At 44.0% G+C, this 15,539-nt stretch overlaps 1 protein-coding gene across 6 annotated transcripts in view; it reads left to right on the forward strand.

Annotated features, from left to right (window-relative positions):
• The first annotated feature begins 2,328 nt into the window (after positions 1-2,328).
• TWIST1 (twist family bHLH transcription factor 1) overlaps positions 2,329-15,539 on the forward strand; it is a 170,857-nt gene continuing 157,646 nt past the window's right edge. For 5 of the 6 annotated variants that reach the window (XR_005555385.1, XR_005555384.1, XR_005555386.1 and 2 more), the window contains exon 1: positions 2,329-3,477. Coding sequence is in view for 1 of the 6 variants with exons in the window: in XM_039332608.1 (XP_039188542.1) it covers positions 2,796-3,443 (648 nt within the window). In the remaining 5 variants the exon portion in view is untranslated. Of the gene's footprint in view, positions 3,478-7,134; positions 8,494-15,539 lie in introns of those variants that run through there. The other variant, XM_039332608.1, reaches the window with a different exon arrangement.

Genomic DNA, 15,539 nt, shown 5'->3' on the forward strand with positions numbered 1-15,539 from the left:
ATGAATAAAATTTTGTCGAAACACCTTCAGCTAGGCCTAAATAGGTTTTCTTCAACCTGCTGCCCCCTAGACGTGCTACCTGCCTTAATTTAAAGGAGGACACGCGGAGAGGACCTCTCCCTCCGTAACTATATCCAACCTTTGAATTAACCTCTAGATTAAGACTTTCTCCCGGTTCTTTTTTGGCCCGTTTAAAAACTATTTCGATCTAAAAGCAGCGGACGCTGGGCATTATAGTTCAGCATCATTTGGAGGGTGACAGGCCACTCTGCCCCAAACGTGGATCCAGCGGCTGCCGGAAAACTTATCCTCGCCTTTCAAGATATGTGGGCCACGTGGATTTTTCTCAGTCTTGGGGCAGCACCGCGGTTGCTCTGCTTCGGTCTGATCTGATTGATTTACTTGCAAAAGTGACGATAGCGGCTGCGGGGCAGAGATGGGGACCGGCTAGAACTGCGCTTTTAGTTCCGGGCATCCAGCAGGCAGTTCTTGGAAAACCAACGAAATATTTTCAATTCTCTAGCTTTTCTTTTTAAGCGACACACTTTCTCCACACGTTCCAATCTCTGCACTTTGCAGACTAAAAGGTTTGGAGAGAAAGAAAGAAAGAAAGAAAGAAAGAAAGAAAGAAAGAAAGAAAGAAAGAAAGAAAGAAAGAAAGAAAGAAAAGAAAAGAAAAGAATAAACCAAAATAGTTTTGTTTGAATTGTAGTAATGTATTTAAGAGTGCAGAAGATTGGGTGCGCTCGGTAGCTGGAAGTATTCGCTTCCAACGACCTTCAGCACACCGCGCTCTCCGTCTTTAACGCAACATTATTGATGAATCAAGGCAGAACGAAGATACTTGAGAAAAAAGGCAAATATTGTCGCGACTAGATAACAAAGCTTTCACTGCAGGCGGTGGAATATCTTTTAACACACATCCCTGCTGTTATTTGGATGCCAGATGGGTCCTGGTCCAATTTATTTTGGAGAACAGCCCGCTGTGCTTCCGCTGTGGAAGGAAGCAATCCATGGAGCATCTGAATACTTATGTCACCTCGAGTTTGTGAATTATTCGGATACCTTTAGAAAAGGGAGTGTTTTCTTCCCGGCCCAGTTCAGAAGCAAGGACATTGCAGGATATCTTCGGCCCCTCTTGTTTTGCTTGTCGGCTAGCGAGAAGCAATTTCCTTTTGCGAGGTGGAAAGTAAGAGGTTTCCCAAGACGCGCCGCATCTGTCGAAAATTACCTGGGATCCCTGCCTTTAGAAGGCAGAAATGAAGCTAGACGGCACCCTAATTCTGATTTCTGACAGACCGAAACGTCTCTCTCTCCTCCCACCCCCCGCCCATCAACCTCCCTCTTCCCGCTCATGAAACCAGTCAATCTCTGACCCAAGAACTGCGTGGACTCTCCGGTTCGCGCAGGCTGCCCGAAGCGGGCGCTGAGGCGCTTAGGGAAGCGAGCAGGGCTGAAGGGCCACCCTTGGAAAGTGTACCTCTTGTTCTCTAAACGGCCAACGGAAAGCCGCGACCGAGGCGTCGGAATCAAATTCCCCAAGTCGCGCCTGGGGAGCCAGTCAGAGTCCAACACGCAACTCGATCCCGCACACACTTGAACAGGCTCCCCGGAATGTAATATGGCCCCGAATTAATTCACATTCTGAACGTGAAATTATCACCCTCTTTGATATTCTTGGAATTCACTCCTAGCAGAAGCGGAACCCCTCTCCTCAAACCCAGTTTACACTCTAGTTGTAATTAGGGGTCGCGTGAACTGGGGGGTTTCATTAAACCGCTCTTGCTGAACTGTCTGGGTCCTTACTCCGAACCAAAACATATAACTATCACTTAATTTCAATGCGGAAAACTGCCTATTTAGGATCGCAGTTTCTTTTTCGAAGACTTTGACATTTGGTGATGGGCAGAATTGGTTAAATGGTAGTGGGGCTCCTGCTTAAAATGGACCACAAACCCAAGGGCTGGGTAGTATCTTCTTCAGAACTTAGTGGACAGTGAAGGCAACCGATTCCATCGACCCTAAATCGACCCTCACCACGCATTCAGATAAGAATGACTCGGAAGTAAATCTTGTCACATAAATCGGCCCTCCTTCCAAGCAGACGGTGGGAGTATGGAGAGCAATGCCCCTTGATTCGACGGAACTAAGATGGCTTTCGGGGAAGTGCTTAAGCAGATCGCCTCGGAAGGAAAAAGTTTGAGGACCTTAGGAGAGGATGAGCGGAGGAATCGGGGTGCTTACAGCCCGTTTCTCCGAAGCCCTTCAAAGGCTGGTGTGCTTGGAAGGGGGAAGGGAAGGCAGAAGTGTAGCAGCCTCTGAAAGCAGCCGGCGGCTTGGGGAAGGGTCTCCCTCCATTCTCTGGCTAACGGTCTGGGAAAGGCAGCGGAGAGGAGGGAGGGGGAAGCGGAAACTTTCGTCTCAGTCTCGACAAAGTCCCTCCTTCTCCACGTCAAGCCAATGACACCGCTGCCCCCGAACTTTCCGCCAGCAGGAGCTATAAGAGAGTCCCAGGCTGCAACTTTCGCCCAACTCCCAACCAGCTCCGAGGAGCCCTCGGGAGGGGAGCTGACAGCGCCAGAGATTCTCCCTCCTCTGCTGCTTTCTTTTCGGCTCCCCATGGCCCCCACCTTCCCATCCAACTGAACGTCGCCGCCGCCGCGTTGCTGCTATCCTCCTCTGGACTCTCACAGGACAAGGATCTAGCCGCGGGGAGCTGGCTGGCTAGGCATCTCCCGGCCCAACTAGCCCCTTCCAAAGGGGGCTGCTCGGTGCGCCGCAGGTTGGCCCCCGAGATGATGCAGCAGCAGGACGACTCCAACTCTCCAGTCTCGCCCGCCGACGACAGCTTGAGCAACAGTGAAGAGGAGCCCGATCGTCAACAGCAGCAGCAGCAGCAGCAGCAGCAGCAGCAGCAGCTTCAAGGCGCCGGCAAACGAGGGGGACGGAAGAGGCGCTCGAGCCGTAGGGCAGCCGCAGGAGCCGGCGGCGGAGGCCCCGGAGGGGGCGGCGGAGTGACCGGCGGGGGTCTCGGCTCGGCAGAAGAGCCGTGTAGCCCAGCACAAGGCAAAAGAGGCAAGAAGTCGGGCAGCGGCGGGGGCGGCGGGGGCAGCAGCAGCGGCGGGGGCAGCCCTCAGTCGTACGAGGAGCTTCAAACGCAGCGGGTGATGGCCAACGTCCGCGAGCGCCAGCGCACGCAGTCGCTGAACGAAGCCTTCGCGGCTCTGCGCAAGATCATCCCGACGCTGCCGTCGGACAAGCTGAGCAAGATCCAGACCCTTAAGCTGGCCGCCCGCTACATCGACTTCCTCTATCAGGTTCTGCAGAGCGACGAGCTCGACTCCAAGATGGCCAGCTGCAGCTATGTGGCCCACGAGCGCCTCAGCTACGCCTTCTCCGTTTGGCGCATGGAAGGCGCCTGGTCCATGTCCGCCTCCCACTAGCGTCCTGAGCAGCCTGGCGTGCCTGGAGACTTAGGTAAGACCGCAGGATTCGGTGGAGCGGTGGGCTGAGGAACTGAGGGATCCTCGTGAGGAGGCCGCCTAAGGACTGGCTGTCCTGGGGGAGTGCCGAGAAAGCGTTCCCCAAGGATATCCTGCCTACAAATTTCTGGAATTTAAAGACCTTGGAAAACAATTGATTACTTCTACAAAGGATCCAGTCAGGCTTCCAAGGCGAAGCTTCCGAGGATTTTTCTCCCCTCAACAGGGTCCTCGATCTAGGAGACCCTTGATTTGTAGAGCAGCAGAAATGGCGCGCGGGGGGTGTCTTTCTCAGAGGCTAGTTAGGGAGGCTGCGAGGAATCCTCTGCAACTTCAGAGAGGCTTGAGTTCTTACCTCAATCTTCTTCTGGAAGTCCTTCTGAGTGCCAACACAGCCTCCCCCTTCAAGAGCTGTGCCACCCGAGGGTGGGGGTAGCTGAGTGAGGAGTAAAAGGAATTGAACATCTTAACAGCCCATTTTAGCCACCCTGTTTTTCTTGGCAGGAAAATTGAGGACCAGGGTAGCTAATCCTTGAGCAAGCCTTTACTCTTCATTCCAAAGGTGTTTTCAGAGGGACTTTCCCAGCTCAAGCACTCATCTTGCTCTCATTCCACACAAGTATCTATCCCAGCCTTAGCCACCTCATTTTCTTCCATCCATACTCCAGAATTATTCTTGGTTTTTAACAGGAGACCTCGGCCATCTGTTGGCCTTAGTAGAAAATCCTATAAAAATTTAGGCAAGGGAAGGAAGCTTTCTTTAAAATCCAGCTGTTAGGTTCCCCCTCCCAAGCACAACCTCTCATGTTCTGCATGTTTGCCTTCAGAAGTAGTCATTTTAATTTATTTTATTGGAAAATGTTCTTTCCACTTATTATATTTCAAGATTTTCCCTTGGAAGGAGTATAGGCTTGAGAGAAAATAAGCTTTTCTTGCATTCCTCCTCCCCCCCCCAACATTTACACATATCCAAGCTCATTTTCTTGTGCAACGTTCTTGCTTTATGCAGAGTGAAGTCCACCAATATCTGTAAATGAGCAGCATGGAAGAATCTCTTTCCAAGATTCTCCTGGGAGCTCTATGACATTAGGAGGTTTATAGTCACACTAGCACCTCTTGGATTTTCCACATACATTCCCAATTTCAGGAAGGGATGGTGGGAATAAGAAGCTGAATGCTTAACTGCATGGGGGGGGGAGTTGTTCTCTTTTTTCCTATCATGAGAAAATTAACTTACCAAAATTTGGGTGGAGGTTGCAGATCCCAAGCTCAAAGTCTTCTTTGCTAGACTTCCTTGGCTAACTGAAATTCCAAAGCACAACTTTCTCCATTATAGTCAGCTGTATTATCAAAGGTCTACTAGTTATTTTGAGAATAGCCATACAGGGAATGCTTGGGTAGAAATTTCATCTGGTGTCACAAAACTAAAACAAAATATTATGAAAGTGAGCAAGCAATAATTACTCTCCAGATTATAGCTGGTAAAGGCCCATGATTTTGGTAGAAATGCAGTAAGATCCTATGCAGATCTATGATGTAAGTTGCCCTATTATCTCCCCTTGTAGTATTTGCTGATCTTGCCCTAGAAATGTGCATTGGTGGCACTAATAACCTGAACCCTAATATGTTTTTAAAAACTTTAGTTCTTCTCTTAACATTTTTGTATACTTTCCTGCTAGAAAATTCATCAGGATAAAGTGTACATGGGAGTCATATGGTTAAATCTGTTAATTCAAAATTAAAGGATTTTTTTTTTTTTTTTTTAGTTTTAATAGCAAAAGGGCTCTCTTTTTTGGAGCCTAGTTTTTTTGCCTATGGAGGGCTTTATTCACTTGCATATAAGTGACAGGATACCTGAATAAAGCTATGAATGTTCTTTAAAAATGAATTGTTCCATTTTGGCCATGCATTACAAACACACATTCTTTTCCTTCAGGTAGAACTAGAGGTTAAGTCCTGTTATATATTCCAGATTTACCTGATCTAGAATTACCTGATAACAAAGCATTTATTCTGAGGCAAATCACGCTATTTTATTGGAACTGACTTGTAGATACCAGTGTGAGTAGAGTGTATGATCCTTATCCTACTGAACACAACAGGTCATACTCCCAGGTAAGATGGTATCTGTATTGCAACTTATCACTGTCGACTTGGGGGGGGAAGGGATAGGGTAATTTGTTAAATTAGGCCATGATGTAAAAAAACATGAACACATGGAAATATCACTTCAAAGATTAAAGGTCCTCTAGAAAGTTGGATTGGGGGAGAGAAGAAAAAGGGCTTCAAGCTTGAACCTGTGCCTGTTTACTCAAAAGTCCTACTGAGTTCAATTCTTCACACATAGGGTTGTAGCTTTATCTGCAGCTCTTGGACCATGTGAAAATAAGCTTTTCCTACCCAGTAAACAGGCATTCTTTTGGAGGAAATCCTACCAACTGGAGTTGGTGGGAGGATCAACTGCAAAAATCCTTATAATTACCCAGAAATCCTTCTTTTGTAAACTCAATTCTGAAACAATTTGGGTTTATGTCTGAGTAAATCTGAGCAGATTCAAGGCATTAGGTCAGCCTTTCCCCAGTTGCTTCCTTTGCCAGATCAGCCCATGTCCCATTTGGCTGGAATGAGGCGTCTTGATGTCCAAGGTGTCCAAAAGGCACCAGATTGGGAGGAAAAGGCGCTAGCCGATCCCTCTCTTGGTCCCCTCTCTCCAGCCTCCCCTTTCCCTAACCACAGCCTGGGAGGGCTGAACTAGAGGGGATGTGGAGAATTGGAGAGAGAACTAGGCTGGGAGAGAAAGAGACTAAACTTCTTGGGTAAAGGGTGGAGGGCTATAGAAGGGGGCTATTTCAGCAGAATTTCCATCGGTGGGAAAAGCTGGCTAAATGCCAGCCTGTTCTTGGTCAGATTGTTCAAAGAGCGGGACCCAAAGCTTGAGGTCTCCTCCGCTGGAAAGCGAAGACCAATGACTCTGTTCCAAAGCTTTGGTGGTTGCATGTGATGGACGTGTAGAATTGTACAATATCTGTACAATGCTGCGCTCGTTCTTCTTCGATTTTCTTGGACCCGATGCTCGATCCAGGATGCCAGCGGGCCAGCACACATCAACTCTGGTTATTTTCACTCTTCCTAACCCCATCCAGTTCCCCCACTACACTAGGTGGTTAAGCGTGGCTGGCTTCCTACTAGGCGACTGGAGAACTCAGGAATTCCGGCTCCCGAAACAGACTTCCTTGGAAGCAAGTTACCTCCAAAAGGAGCAAGGATTTATTTAAGGGAGAATTTAGTTAAGCTCCAGGAGGATAATATATCCCCCATTTACTAGATTCGCCCGAGATAGATCTCTGTGACGCTTCCTTCAGCGCGTTTCCTGATTTCATGCCTTGCCAATGTTCCTTCCCCCCACCCAACCCGCCTTCCTTTGTGCTACAATTCCCCCCTACATACACACGCACTTGCACTCACACCCTCACGCAGCCTTGCAAACCTCGGCTTGAAGCGAGCAGAGTCATAGCTCTGGAGGGTCGCGAAAAGAAGCTTTTTCTTCTCGCTTCGCCCTCTCTTTCTAAGAGGGTTAATGTTTTTCTTTTTTCTAGTAACAGTTTTCTCCCTTCTCCCCTTCCCTTCTTGTCTCTCTCTTTTTTCCTCCCAGATAACATTGTTCTCAAAGGGAAGGAGAGAAAATGGACAAACTAGAGACTCTGCACTTGGATTCGCCCTCACTCCACCTCCCGGGGTTATTTTCCCCCTTCTCAGACTAGCACGCCAAGGATTTTCTTGGAAATGTAGACCCGTTCTTGGTCCAGGTTGCAAAGAGCAGGGCGTGGGGAGAGCAATTGAGGCAAGAGACCTAGAGCCCCTCAGACGGTGAGGTGGCTGATCCAGAGTGAAGGCTGGATGATCTACCAAACATCTCTGCATTCTGATCGAAATCTGAACCAGCTTCCCCCCCCCCCCTTACCATTTTGACGAAGAATGTTGGAACTTTTTTCCCTACTTCCTTTCCCTCTTTTTTGCATGCATGCATTCCCTAGAGAGCTTATGAGCCACTCATGAAAGGAAATATGTTACTGGAGTCCCCCACCCTTCTTTTTGAACAGATCTAATGACAACGAACCCCCCTTTTTTAAGGAATGAGAAAGGGAAATTTTCCCACCCACCGCCCAAAAACCATTTCAGCAGCAAAACCTCATTGGCTCAAACTCTCATGAGCAAAATATTTCAGGTTCCTTTTTAGTTTTGCTTTGTTTTGGAATTGTTCCTGGAAAAAAATTTTTTAAAGGGAGGTGGGAGTGGGACAAAAATGAATCATTCTATTTATTTATTGATGACCCATGTTAAAATGCAAATAGATTCAGTGTCTAAATGCATTCCTATTTTGATGATTGTTTTGTAAATATCATTGTATATTTTTTTTCTGCAATAAATAAATTGAACTGTTAAAGAAAGTTAACAGTTTGATCTGTACCAAGAAAAATAGACTTGAAACTCAAGATAAATAATACTGGTGCAGATAGATCTGGAGTTACCCAGAAGCGTAGGAGGTGAGGGTAGTAGAAAGGGGGAAATATAAACAAATGGAGGGAAAGCGCAAATAAACTAGCTACTGACAGACACAGGAGTGTTAATTATTGAGACAGCTTTATGATTCTGTTTGTGGGTTTACTGGGCTTCAGATATTAACCCTCTTTCAGTCAAAACAGCCAAGTACTTGACAGGTTCAAAAGCAGTGAAATGTGTATGGGTCTCTCCCTTTCACTCTAATGAAAAGTCATTACCCCCCTCTGTATCTAGTATCATCATTAATGTAGAGGCTTTTGCTATCTTGGAAATCTGTGTTAAGTTTTGTTGCAGTGCTAAATAAATGGAACATCCTCAATTACACCTCAAGTGCATACTTTTTTTTTTTTTTTTTTTGCAGACAATGGCAAGGGGTTGGTTAGGTTTACTCTAAAAGACACTCAAAAACCCCATTGGTTTTTAACATTTAATTAGCAGTGGCTTAATAACTGGGAAACTAATAGGTGGGGATATAGAATAACTTGGAAATAATTGATTCTTTTGTAAGTTTTAGAATGTTTATATCAACCAGCCTTCAAACAGGCACCCTCTTAATCTATTACATATAGTTCCCATCATGCCCAGCCATTATAAACATGGTTTAGAAATGGTGGGAGTCAGGGTCTAATTGCATCTGGAAAACATCCGGGAAGAGGTTGGATCAGACTAAATAGATCCGGTAAGCTCAAAATAACATGAGACAAATCCCATTCATTTCCACCAAATTGCCAAGGAATATTCCCAGTTATGATTTAAAAGCAACACTTCCTTTTTTAAAGAAAAAATATCCCTGTTGCTGCTCTCCTGATATAGGAAAGCTCTGTCTTCTGGCGTTTCACTGGGAAAAGTGAACACTTTTATTAGCAAATGCCAGATTGGGTTCCTTTATATTTCTTTGAAGATTTCTAAGCAACCCCTAGATCCACAGTCTAAAGATGCAAAGGCGCTTTCGTTCTTTCTCTTTTTTGGGCTGAAATCAAGGGAAGAATCCCAGTGGATTATTTACGCAAGTAAGGCCCAATGGCAATAAGAGCCTGGGACTCTATGCAGTTAGTTCAAATCGCAGGTTGCAGCCGCTATACACCCTTTCTTGAGGTGGGGGTTGTTTTGCATAAACCTCACAAGACCTTGCTGCACATCAGCTTGTCTTTTTGCTTTGGCTCACGTGGGCTGGAGATCTAGCTGAAACATCAGAGTTGATCTGTCTCAGATTTCCGTAGGAGCAGCTCCAGGAGGAAAATATCAAAATAGACTTTGATGTCTTCCTTCCATGTTGATTCATGAAGAAATTCTGTTCAGGTCGCTTCACGTTTTGGTGGCTCCCTAGCCTGTAACTGCTATTTGCTCCTTTCTAACTTCTAGAGAAGTCTAGGAGAAATGCTAAAGTGGCGGAGTTTCCTCCAAACCAAGCGATGTTTACTTAGCCTAGATTGTGCTGGCATTCTTGTCTCCCTTGTTTGTCTTTCCTTATCTACCTATTAACAATTCCAAGCTAGCTTAAGTTTCTTATCTACCTCTGGACAGAAGATATATTGACTCTCTACACTTTGAATATATGTATGTGTGTATAGTTCCACATGCAAAAACACACTTTTGAAGTGGCAGAACCTAGGTATATTAAGGCTGATTAGCCAGAACTTTGGAAACTTTTCACTGGCTTAGAAAGAAGAAATATATTTGGGCAGCGGGCATCTGCGAGAAAAAAAATGAAGATGGTGCTTTGGTTTCCTAAGGGCCAATGGTTTAAGAATGGAGATATTTAAGGGAAACCTTCAAATGTGAACCTAGAGACCTAAACAAGATCCTTTTCTGGGCAATGAGGAAAGGTAGGACACCAAATTATATTTGCATGTTCTTTGCTCTTTATTGGATTGTTCCTGTTATTATAATGACCATAATAATTACAATGTTAATCTAAGCTATAGTAACTATTAGCTTTGATTACATTTGGGGTATAGTTGGGAGAAATACCATTAAAAAATCATTACAGGCTGATTTCTATGTTAAAAAAAATATCACTGCCTTCATATATCTTGATTCTCTTTTTTTAATTCATTGTTAAGTATAGACAAATCAGTTTTAATTTAATTCATTAGACTCTAACAGTTTGCAAAGAGTATTCCATTTTAAATAAAGTGATTTACTTCAGGACAAGAAGGCAAAGAGCTGATCAACCTTGTGCATCTCTTTTTAGAATCAACTTGAACCAGCCAGCATACTTTTAAACAAAAAACTTGATTTACATTCTGTCCCTTTGATTTTCAGCAGATTTTCTTCCCAACTAAATAAGTTTAGAATTGCTATTTAGGGATATCATACTAAAGGCATCTATTATGGAACAAGCCCCACTGAACACAACAGACCTGAGTTCGAGAATAAAACATGCTTAGGATTGCACTATAATGTATATATGCACACGTATTGCATCTGTAATGTGGGTGCTAAATAGTCTGAACTAAACAAACGGTTTAACGGGAAGGAACAGCCGCTGATTTCCAATGCAGCTTGTTTTGATTTGTAGTTGAAATGAAAGTGAAACAACTGATCGGGTAAGCGCCTGCAATCAGTAGCAGGTTTTGTTTCGGATCCAAGCAGCACCTGGTTGAGTTTGTTTGAATTGGGAAACTAAGCAGGGTTTGGTTTGGTTACTATTTGAAGGGGACACTTCCAAGGAATTCCGGTGGGGGGGGGGAAATCCCAGAAAAGGGCAAAAGGAAACCACTTCCTATTCTTGGCAGAAGACTAGACAAGTTTGTCCGTGCCTGAGGTCACTAGGCTCCATATCGAAGATGAAGTTACTTCTAAGCAGGATTGGATACTTGCGATGGGGTTAGCTCATCATCAGCCCCAGTTCTTTTGAAGGCGGTGGACACAACCCTAAGAAGTGTTCTCACAATCTACGCCTGATTTCCTGTATCATTAAACTCAGGAAAGCTGCATGGAACTGGATCGATACCTCTCTCCCTTTTTCCAAAGTGACGTTGAGAACCGCAATTAAAGCATGCTCGGGTAACCGGTGGCATAGATTTTGAGGCCGCTCGGTCTCCTCCCTCTCTCTCAAAAACGTTAGAAATACAGGCGTTTGGAAAGATCAAAGGAAGGTGGCCGGGCGGACCAGAAGGAGAGGCAACCTTTCTCCATCTGGCGCTCCCACACATATGGGCTTACAACTCCATCATTACCCGAGGCCGCGCTGTGCCGGGAGGGATGGCCGTTGTAGTCCAAGACGCCTGAAGAGTCCCGACGTGGAAGAGAACAGCCACGCAAGCACTGAAACTGCGCAGCAGCTCCTTGTGCCTCTTGGAAGGCGGGGAGAGTATCAAAGGCGCCTTCCCGGACTCGAGGTCTTGCTTGGAAACCTGGCTGACAATAGCGTCGGCCGTCTTTCCAAAGACTCGGGGTTGCTGGCTCTCGGTTTCCCTCCTTCGGGACCTGAGTCTCGGCAGCAGCGAGAGCTGGGAGGAGAAGCAAGAGGCAGGGTCTCTGCCCCACCACGACTCTTGAAGGCGGCCCAAGTCACCCTGGAAAGTTACTTTCTCCCGTTCATCTTGTAAGGTCTCCCGGGAAGTTTCTGTGCCAATCATCTTCAAAGCGACGCGAGGCCTCCCTGCTTGGGTGGGTGGGTTCCTTGCCTAACCCGGGAGGTGGAGGGTGAACAGCCACCGGAGAAACCCGGGTTGGAACTTGGCGAGTCCGCCGAGCTTTCTTGTACATTCCACGGTTTGGCAAAGGCCGACGTAGTTATTTTCCCGAGTCCAGTATCAAATTCTTCTCAGGCATACAGTTTCATTTGAAGTCCTGCCCAGGCATCCTTCAAAGTGAGCGTTTGTCCTCTTTCTCATGATGTCAGGCGGTTTCCCCCTGAAACTTCTTGGTGTCTTTTTTAAAAGGTGGTGGTGGGGGAGTTAAAGTATGTGGGAAATCGAACTACAATTCGGTGCCCTTGAGAGAAACGGATGAAGGGAAGGATCACTCAAGGATGGAGTAACGCAGGCACTTGGTCTGAACCACGGAAGAGAGGGTTGCCCGTCGATCTCGGCACGTTCACTGCTCAGTACTTCCCCGAGATTTCTTGAGGTGGCCTCCCAGGGGAGCGCCCTGCCAACTGCAGCTCGAAACGCGCTGCAATTCCAAACTCAGAACGCCCGAAAGCCGTTTCTTTCATTTCATTTCATAGGGAAGTTATCTGGGTCTCAGGGAGTTGGAGCCCAGCCCCGATCGGCAACACGTGCAGGAAATCAAAATACTCTTCTGAGCAAAGGAAGGTTGCTGAATGCACGAAATCAAAATTGTTGCTGTGCCTGGGGTTTCTCGTGGTCGGAACCATCTTCATTGAAGGCATCGTCATTATAAAACTGCTAAATTTAAGGCTTGGCGGTTGGTTAATTCATACCGCAATTTCTGCTGATCGGTATATTTGTGAAAGTATTTCCAGGAAAATATCCCTCATTAATAGCATATACAGTTATTAGCAATAAATCCTTTTGAATTTAGTGAATTTGTTTCCGAGGAGACCTACTTTCGAACCACCTGCCTCTTAGTCATTGATTTCAGAATCGCAGCAAACATTTTCTTCCAGGAAACCCACTTAAACCAAAACCAAAGAAAAATGGGGTGAAATGAGGGCATGCATATATTTCAAAGCAATGTAGACTTTATTAAAGAGGGAGTGTAATCTGAAAAGCTCCATCACTTAAAAACACAATCTTTCAAGTAAACACTATTAAAATGTGAAGTTTAATTTCAGAGTGGTTAACTGCCTAAGAAAAGAATATAGAGACAGGCTGCCTTATTCTGAGATAGATCACAGAAGATTATATTTTGAGATAATTAAGATCTAAATTAGGATGGTACAATCTGAAAGTGTATATTGCAGTACTATTGTCTGCTTGACTGGAAGTAGCATTTAACCGCCTTCTCCTCAGGAACTGCTTAGAACCCCTGAATGACCTTCAGATGTTGGACTGAAGTTCTGGTCATCTGTGTCTATTGGCCACACTGCCTAAGTCTAAATGAGACTTAACATCTGGACAGTCACACCTCTTGTTTGTAAGCCAAGCAAGTGTGGAGTTCTTAATTTCTGACTCCTCCTAGCCTTGCTCACCTTTGTAAAAATAAATGTTATTAAAACCCACACAGCCAATTTTATTTGGATGCTATTAATATGCTAGCTGATCTATTAAGAGACATCCCCAAGACAATCTCTGGCAAGTACGCCAGAAAATACTAAGGGTGAGTGCTGAGCAATAGATTTACTTCTTGCTTTCTTCTGCTGATAAATCCTTGCTTCTTATGCCTCTGTCAAAAAGCAATTAGAAGCATTTTTAATCCTTTAAATTACCTCTTTATTTTGATGTGCTTTCATGGAAAAATCTTCCGTTTCATCAGTCTGTTCAGACTCCACCCTCTTCTTTGGCCTTGGAGATCGAGGGAGTGTGCTATGCAAGAACTGTGTAACACTTAAGACTTGAATGTGTGATCTACCCCTCCCTTGTCTCTTGATTATATTGCACCCTATCTCAAGGTTGTTCTTTATCTACTATTCTCTGCTCATTAATTTTCATGTTTCAATAGTAGAAATCTGTAGAGGAATCTAAAATACTGGAAAAATGTATTGGGATTATATTTTAACCCCGTTAATTTCATTGTGGATACATTCTGATCCTGTACAACCAAATCCTTCAAAGTATGGCCTCTTGGCTGGCAGTAAACAATATACTGAAACAAAGGTTATCATAATCTACTGAACAATAAACCACCTAGCCCTATTTGTAATACATTGTGCAAATGCAGTTGTTAAGTTCAATGGTATGTATAGGATGGTGTAACTAGTGCAATCCTATGCATAATTGCCCAAGTCAGTGTGTATAGGATTGCATCTTAGTCCATTATCTGTATCCTTCCTTGAGAAAGAAAAGAAGTTAAGGCTGATGCAAGCTGAATAGATTTATTCACTCAACAAAGGGACCAATTATTTCCTCACAGAATCCTTTACCTGCTTTTTAAGACAGTGAAATTTCTTTTACCCTCTCTGTTTCCAGGACTTTCTTTAAAAGTTTAGTGGACTTAAATGGTCTTGGCAAATCAAAGCACGTGTCCTTTGAAGAAGGTGTGTAATTGGCGTTTAAGGCATGTATGGAATTCCCAGATGTCTATAAAATAAGAAAGCGCATTTGGCAGGTCACTTCAGGGTGGAGCAGGTTAAAATCACTAGCACAAGCAACCCTGATTCAACAGAATGCCCTGTTTCCACTTTAGGAAGTCAGACTGGGGCTACTATCCAGAGGGAATAATCAATTACTTGTTTTAAAAGATGTCCAAAAAGCTATTGTTTTAAGCAGAAGTCATCATTTCCAAAAAATAATTACTGGGATCTGTGGATTAATAGAATAACTTAATTGTAATCAAATTTGGAAATGCAGATGCTTTTGAGGAAGAACTTCTAGGGTGGCATTTGAAACCAGTGTATTTATTGGAAATAAATTATTTGGAGTCCTTAGGATTAGCTTCTCAATGTACTTAATATTATTGATTTTTAAAAATCACTATCTCAGTGATTGTTGTTTTTCCTAAAATGTTTTCAGGGCAATCGTTTGCTTATTACACTGAAGTAAGCACCACTTAGTTCAAGGGAATTCATGACCACCTAAGTGGATACCAGTCTTGATCAGTCTAAGTCATGTAGTTTTATATAGACTTTGTGAACTTTCTTCTTCCCATGAAAATGTACACCTTATGTTTCCCTAATGTTTTATAGTGCACAAATCTTGCTATGGTACTGCAAAAGCATTCTCCACATTAATCAATTTTGTTGTTCATCAGCACTCACCTAACACTGAGTTTCAAAAATTGAAGGAAATTGTTCCAGTTGTACAAATATCACAATCTTGTACTTATTTACTAGAAAAAAATTATTTTCCAGTAAGAGTCAAAATTATCTCTTAAAGTTTACACTCTAATGGAGTGAATAGCATTTTATGGAAGGACAGATAAGTCAGTTCATAGAGTGCAGATTCTTACTGGGTTTAGTCTAAGTTCCTAAGATAATATGCCTGTAATATTCAAATTATTTCCTCAATAATTAAAAAAAAGTGAGGAAAGAGATATCTCTTTGGCTCACTGATTTAAAAAAAGCAGAGAAAGAGAAGTGCCTTTTAATTTTCCTTTTTCAGCATTCAGCTTGAAGAATCAGAAATCTCCAGCAATCCTAGAAAAAAAAGTTTTTCATTGACTTTGAATTTTACCCTTCTTCAGATGAATTTATTACCAGTTGTGTCAAAAATCTTCTTGTCCAACCCAAACAAAATTTTATTGAGTTATGTTGTGTGACTCAATCATTGTGTAAACCATGAATGATCAAGGCTTAGTTACTGTAGCTTATTGAACAAGGGAACCATGGTTTAGTGATGCCACAAAAATATAGTCAGGTTCAAATGTTTTGTTCTTACAGTACAGTTTGAAAAATACGTGCCATGTCAGTAAAGAAGGTGTGATTTC

Source organism: Crotalus tigris, unplaced genomic scaffold (genome assembly GCF_016545835.1).
Source record: "Crotalus tigris isolate CLP2741 ecotype Arizona unplaced genomic scaffold, ASM1654583v1 scf7180000017624.2573661763:2888555, whole genome shotgun sequence".
In the NCBI taxonomy this organism is placed as follows: domain Eukaryota; kingdom Metazoa; phylum Chordata; class Lepidosauria; order Squamata; family Viperidae; genus Crotalus; species Crotalus tigris.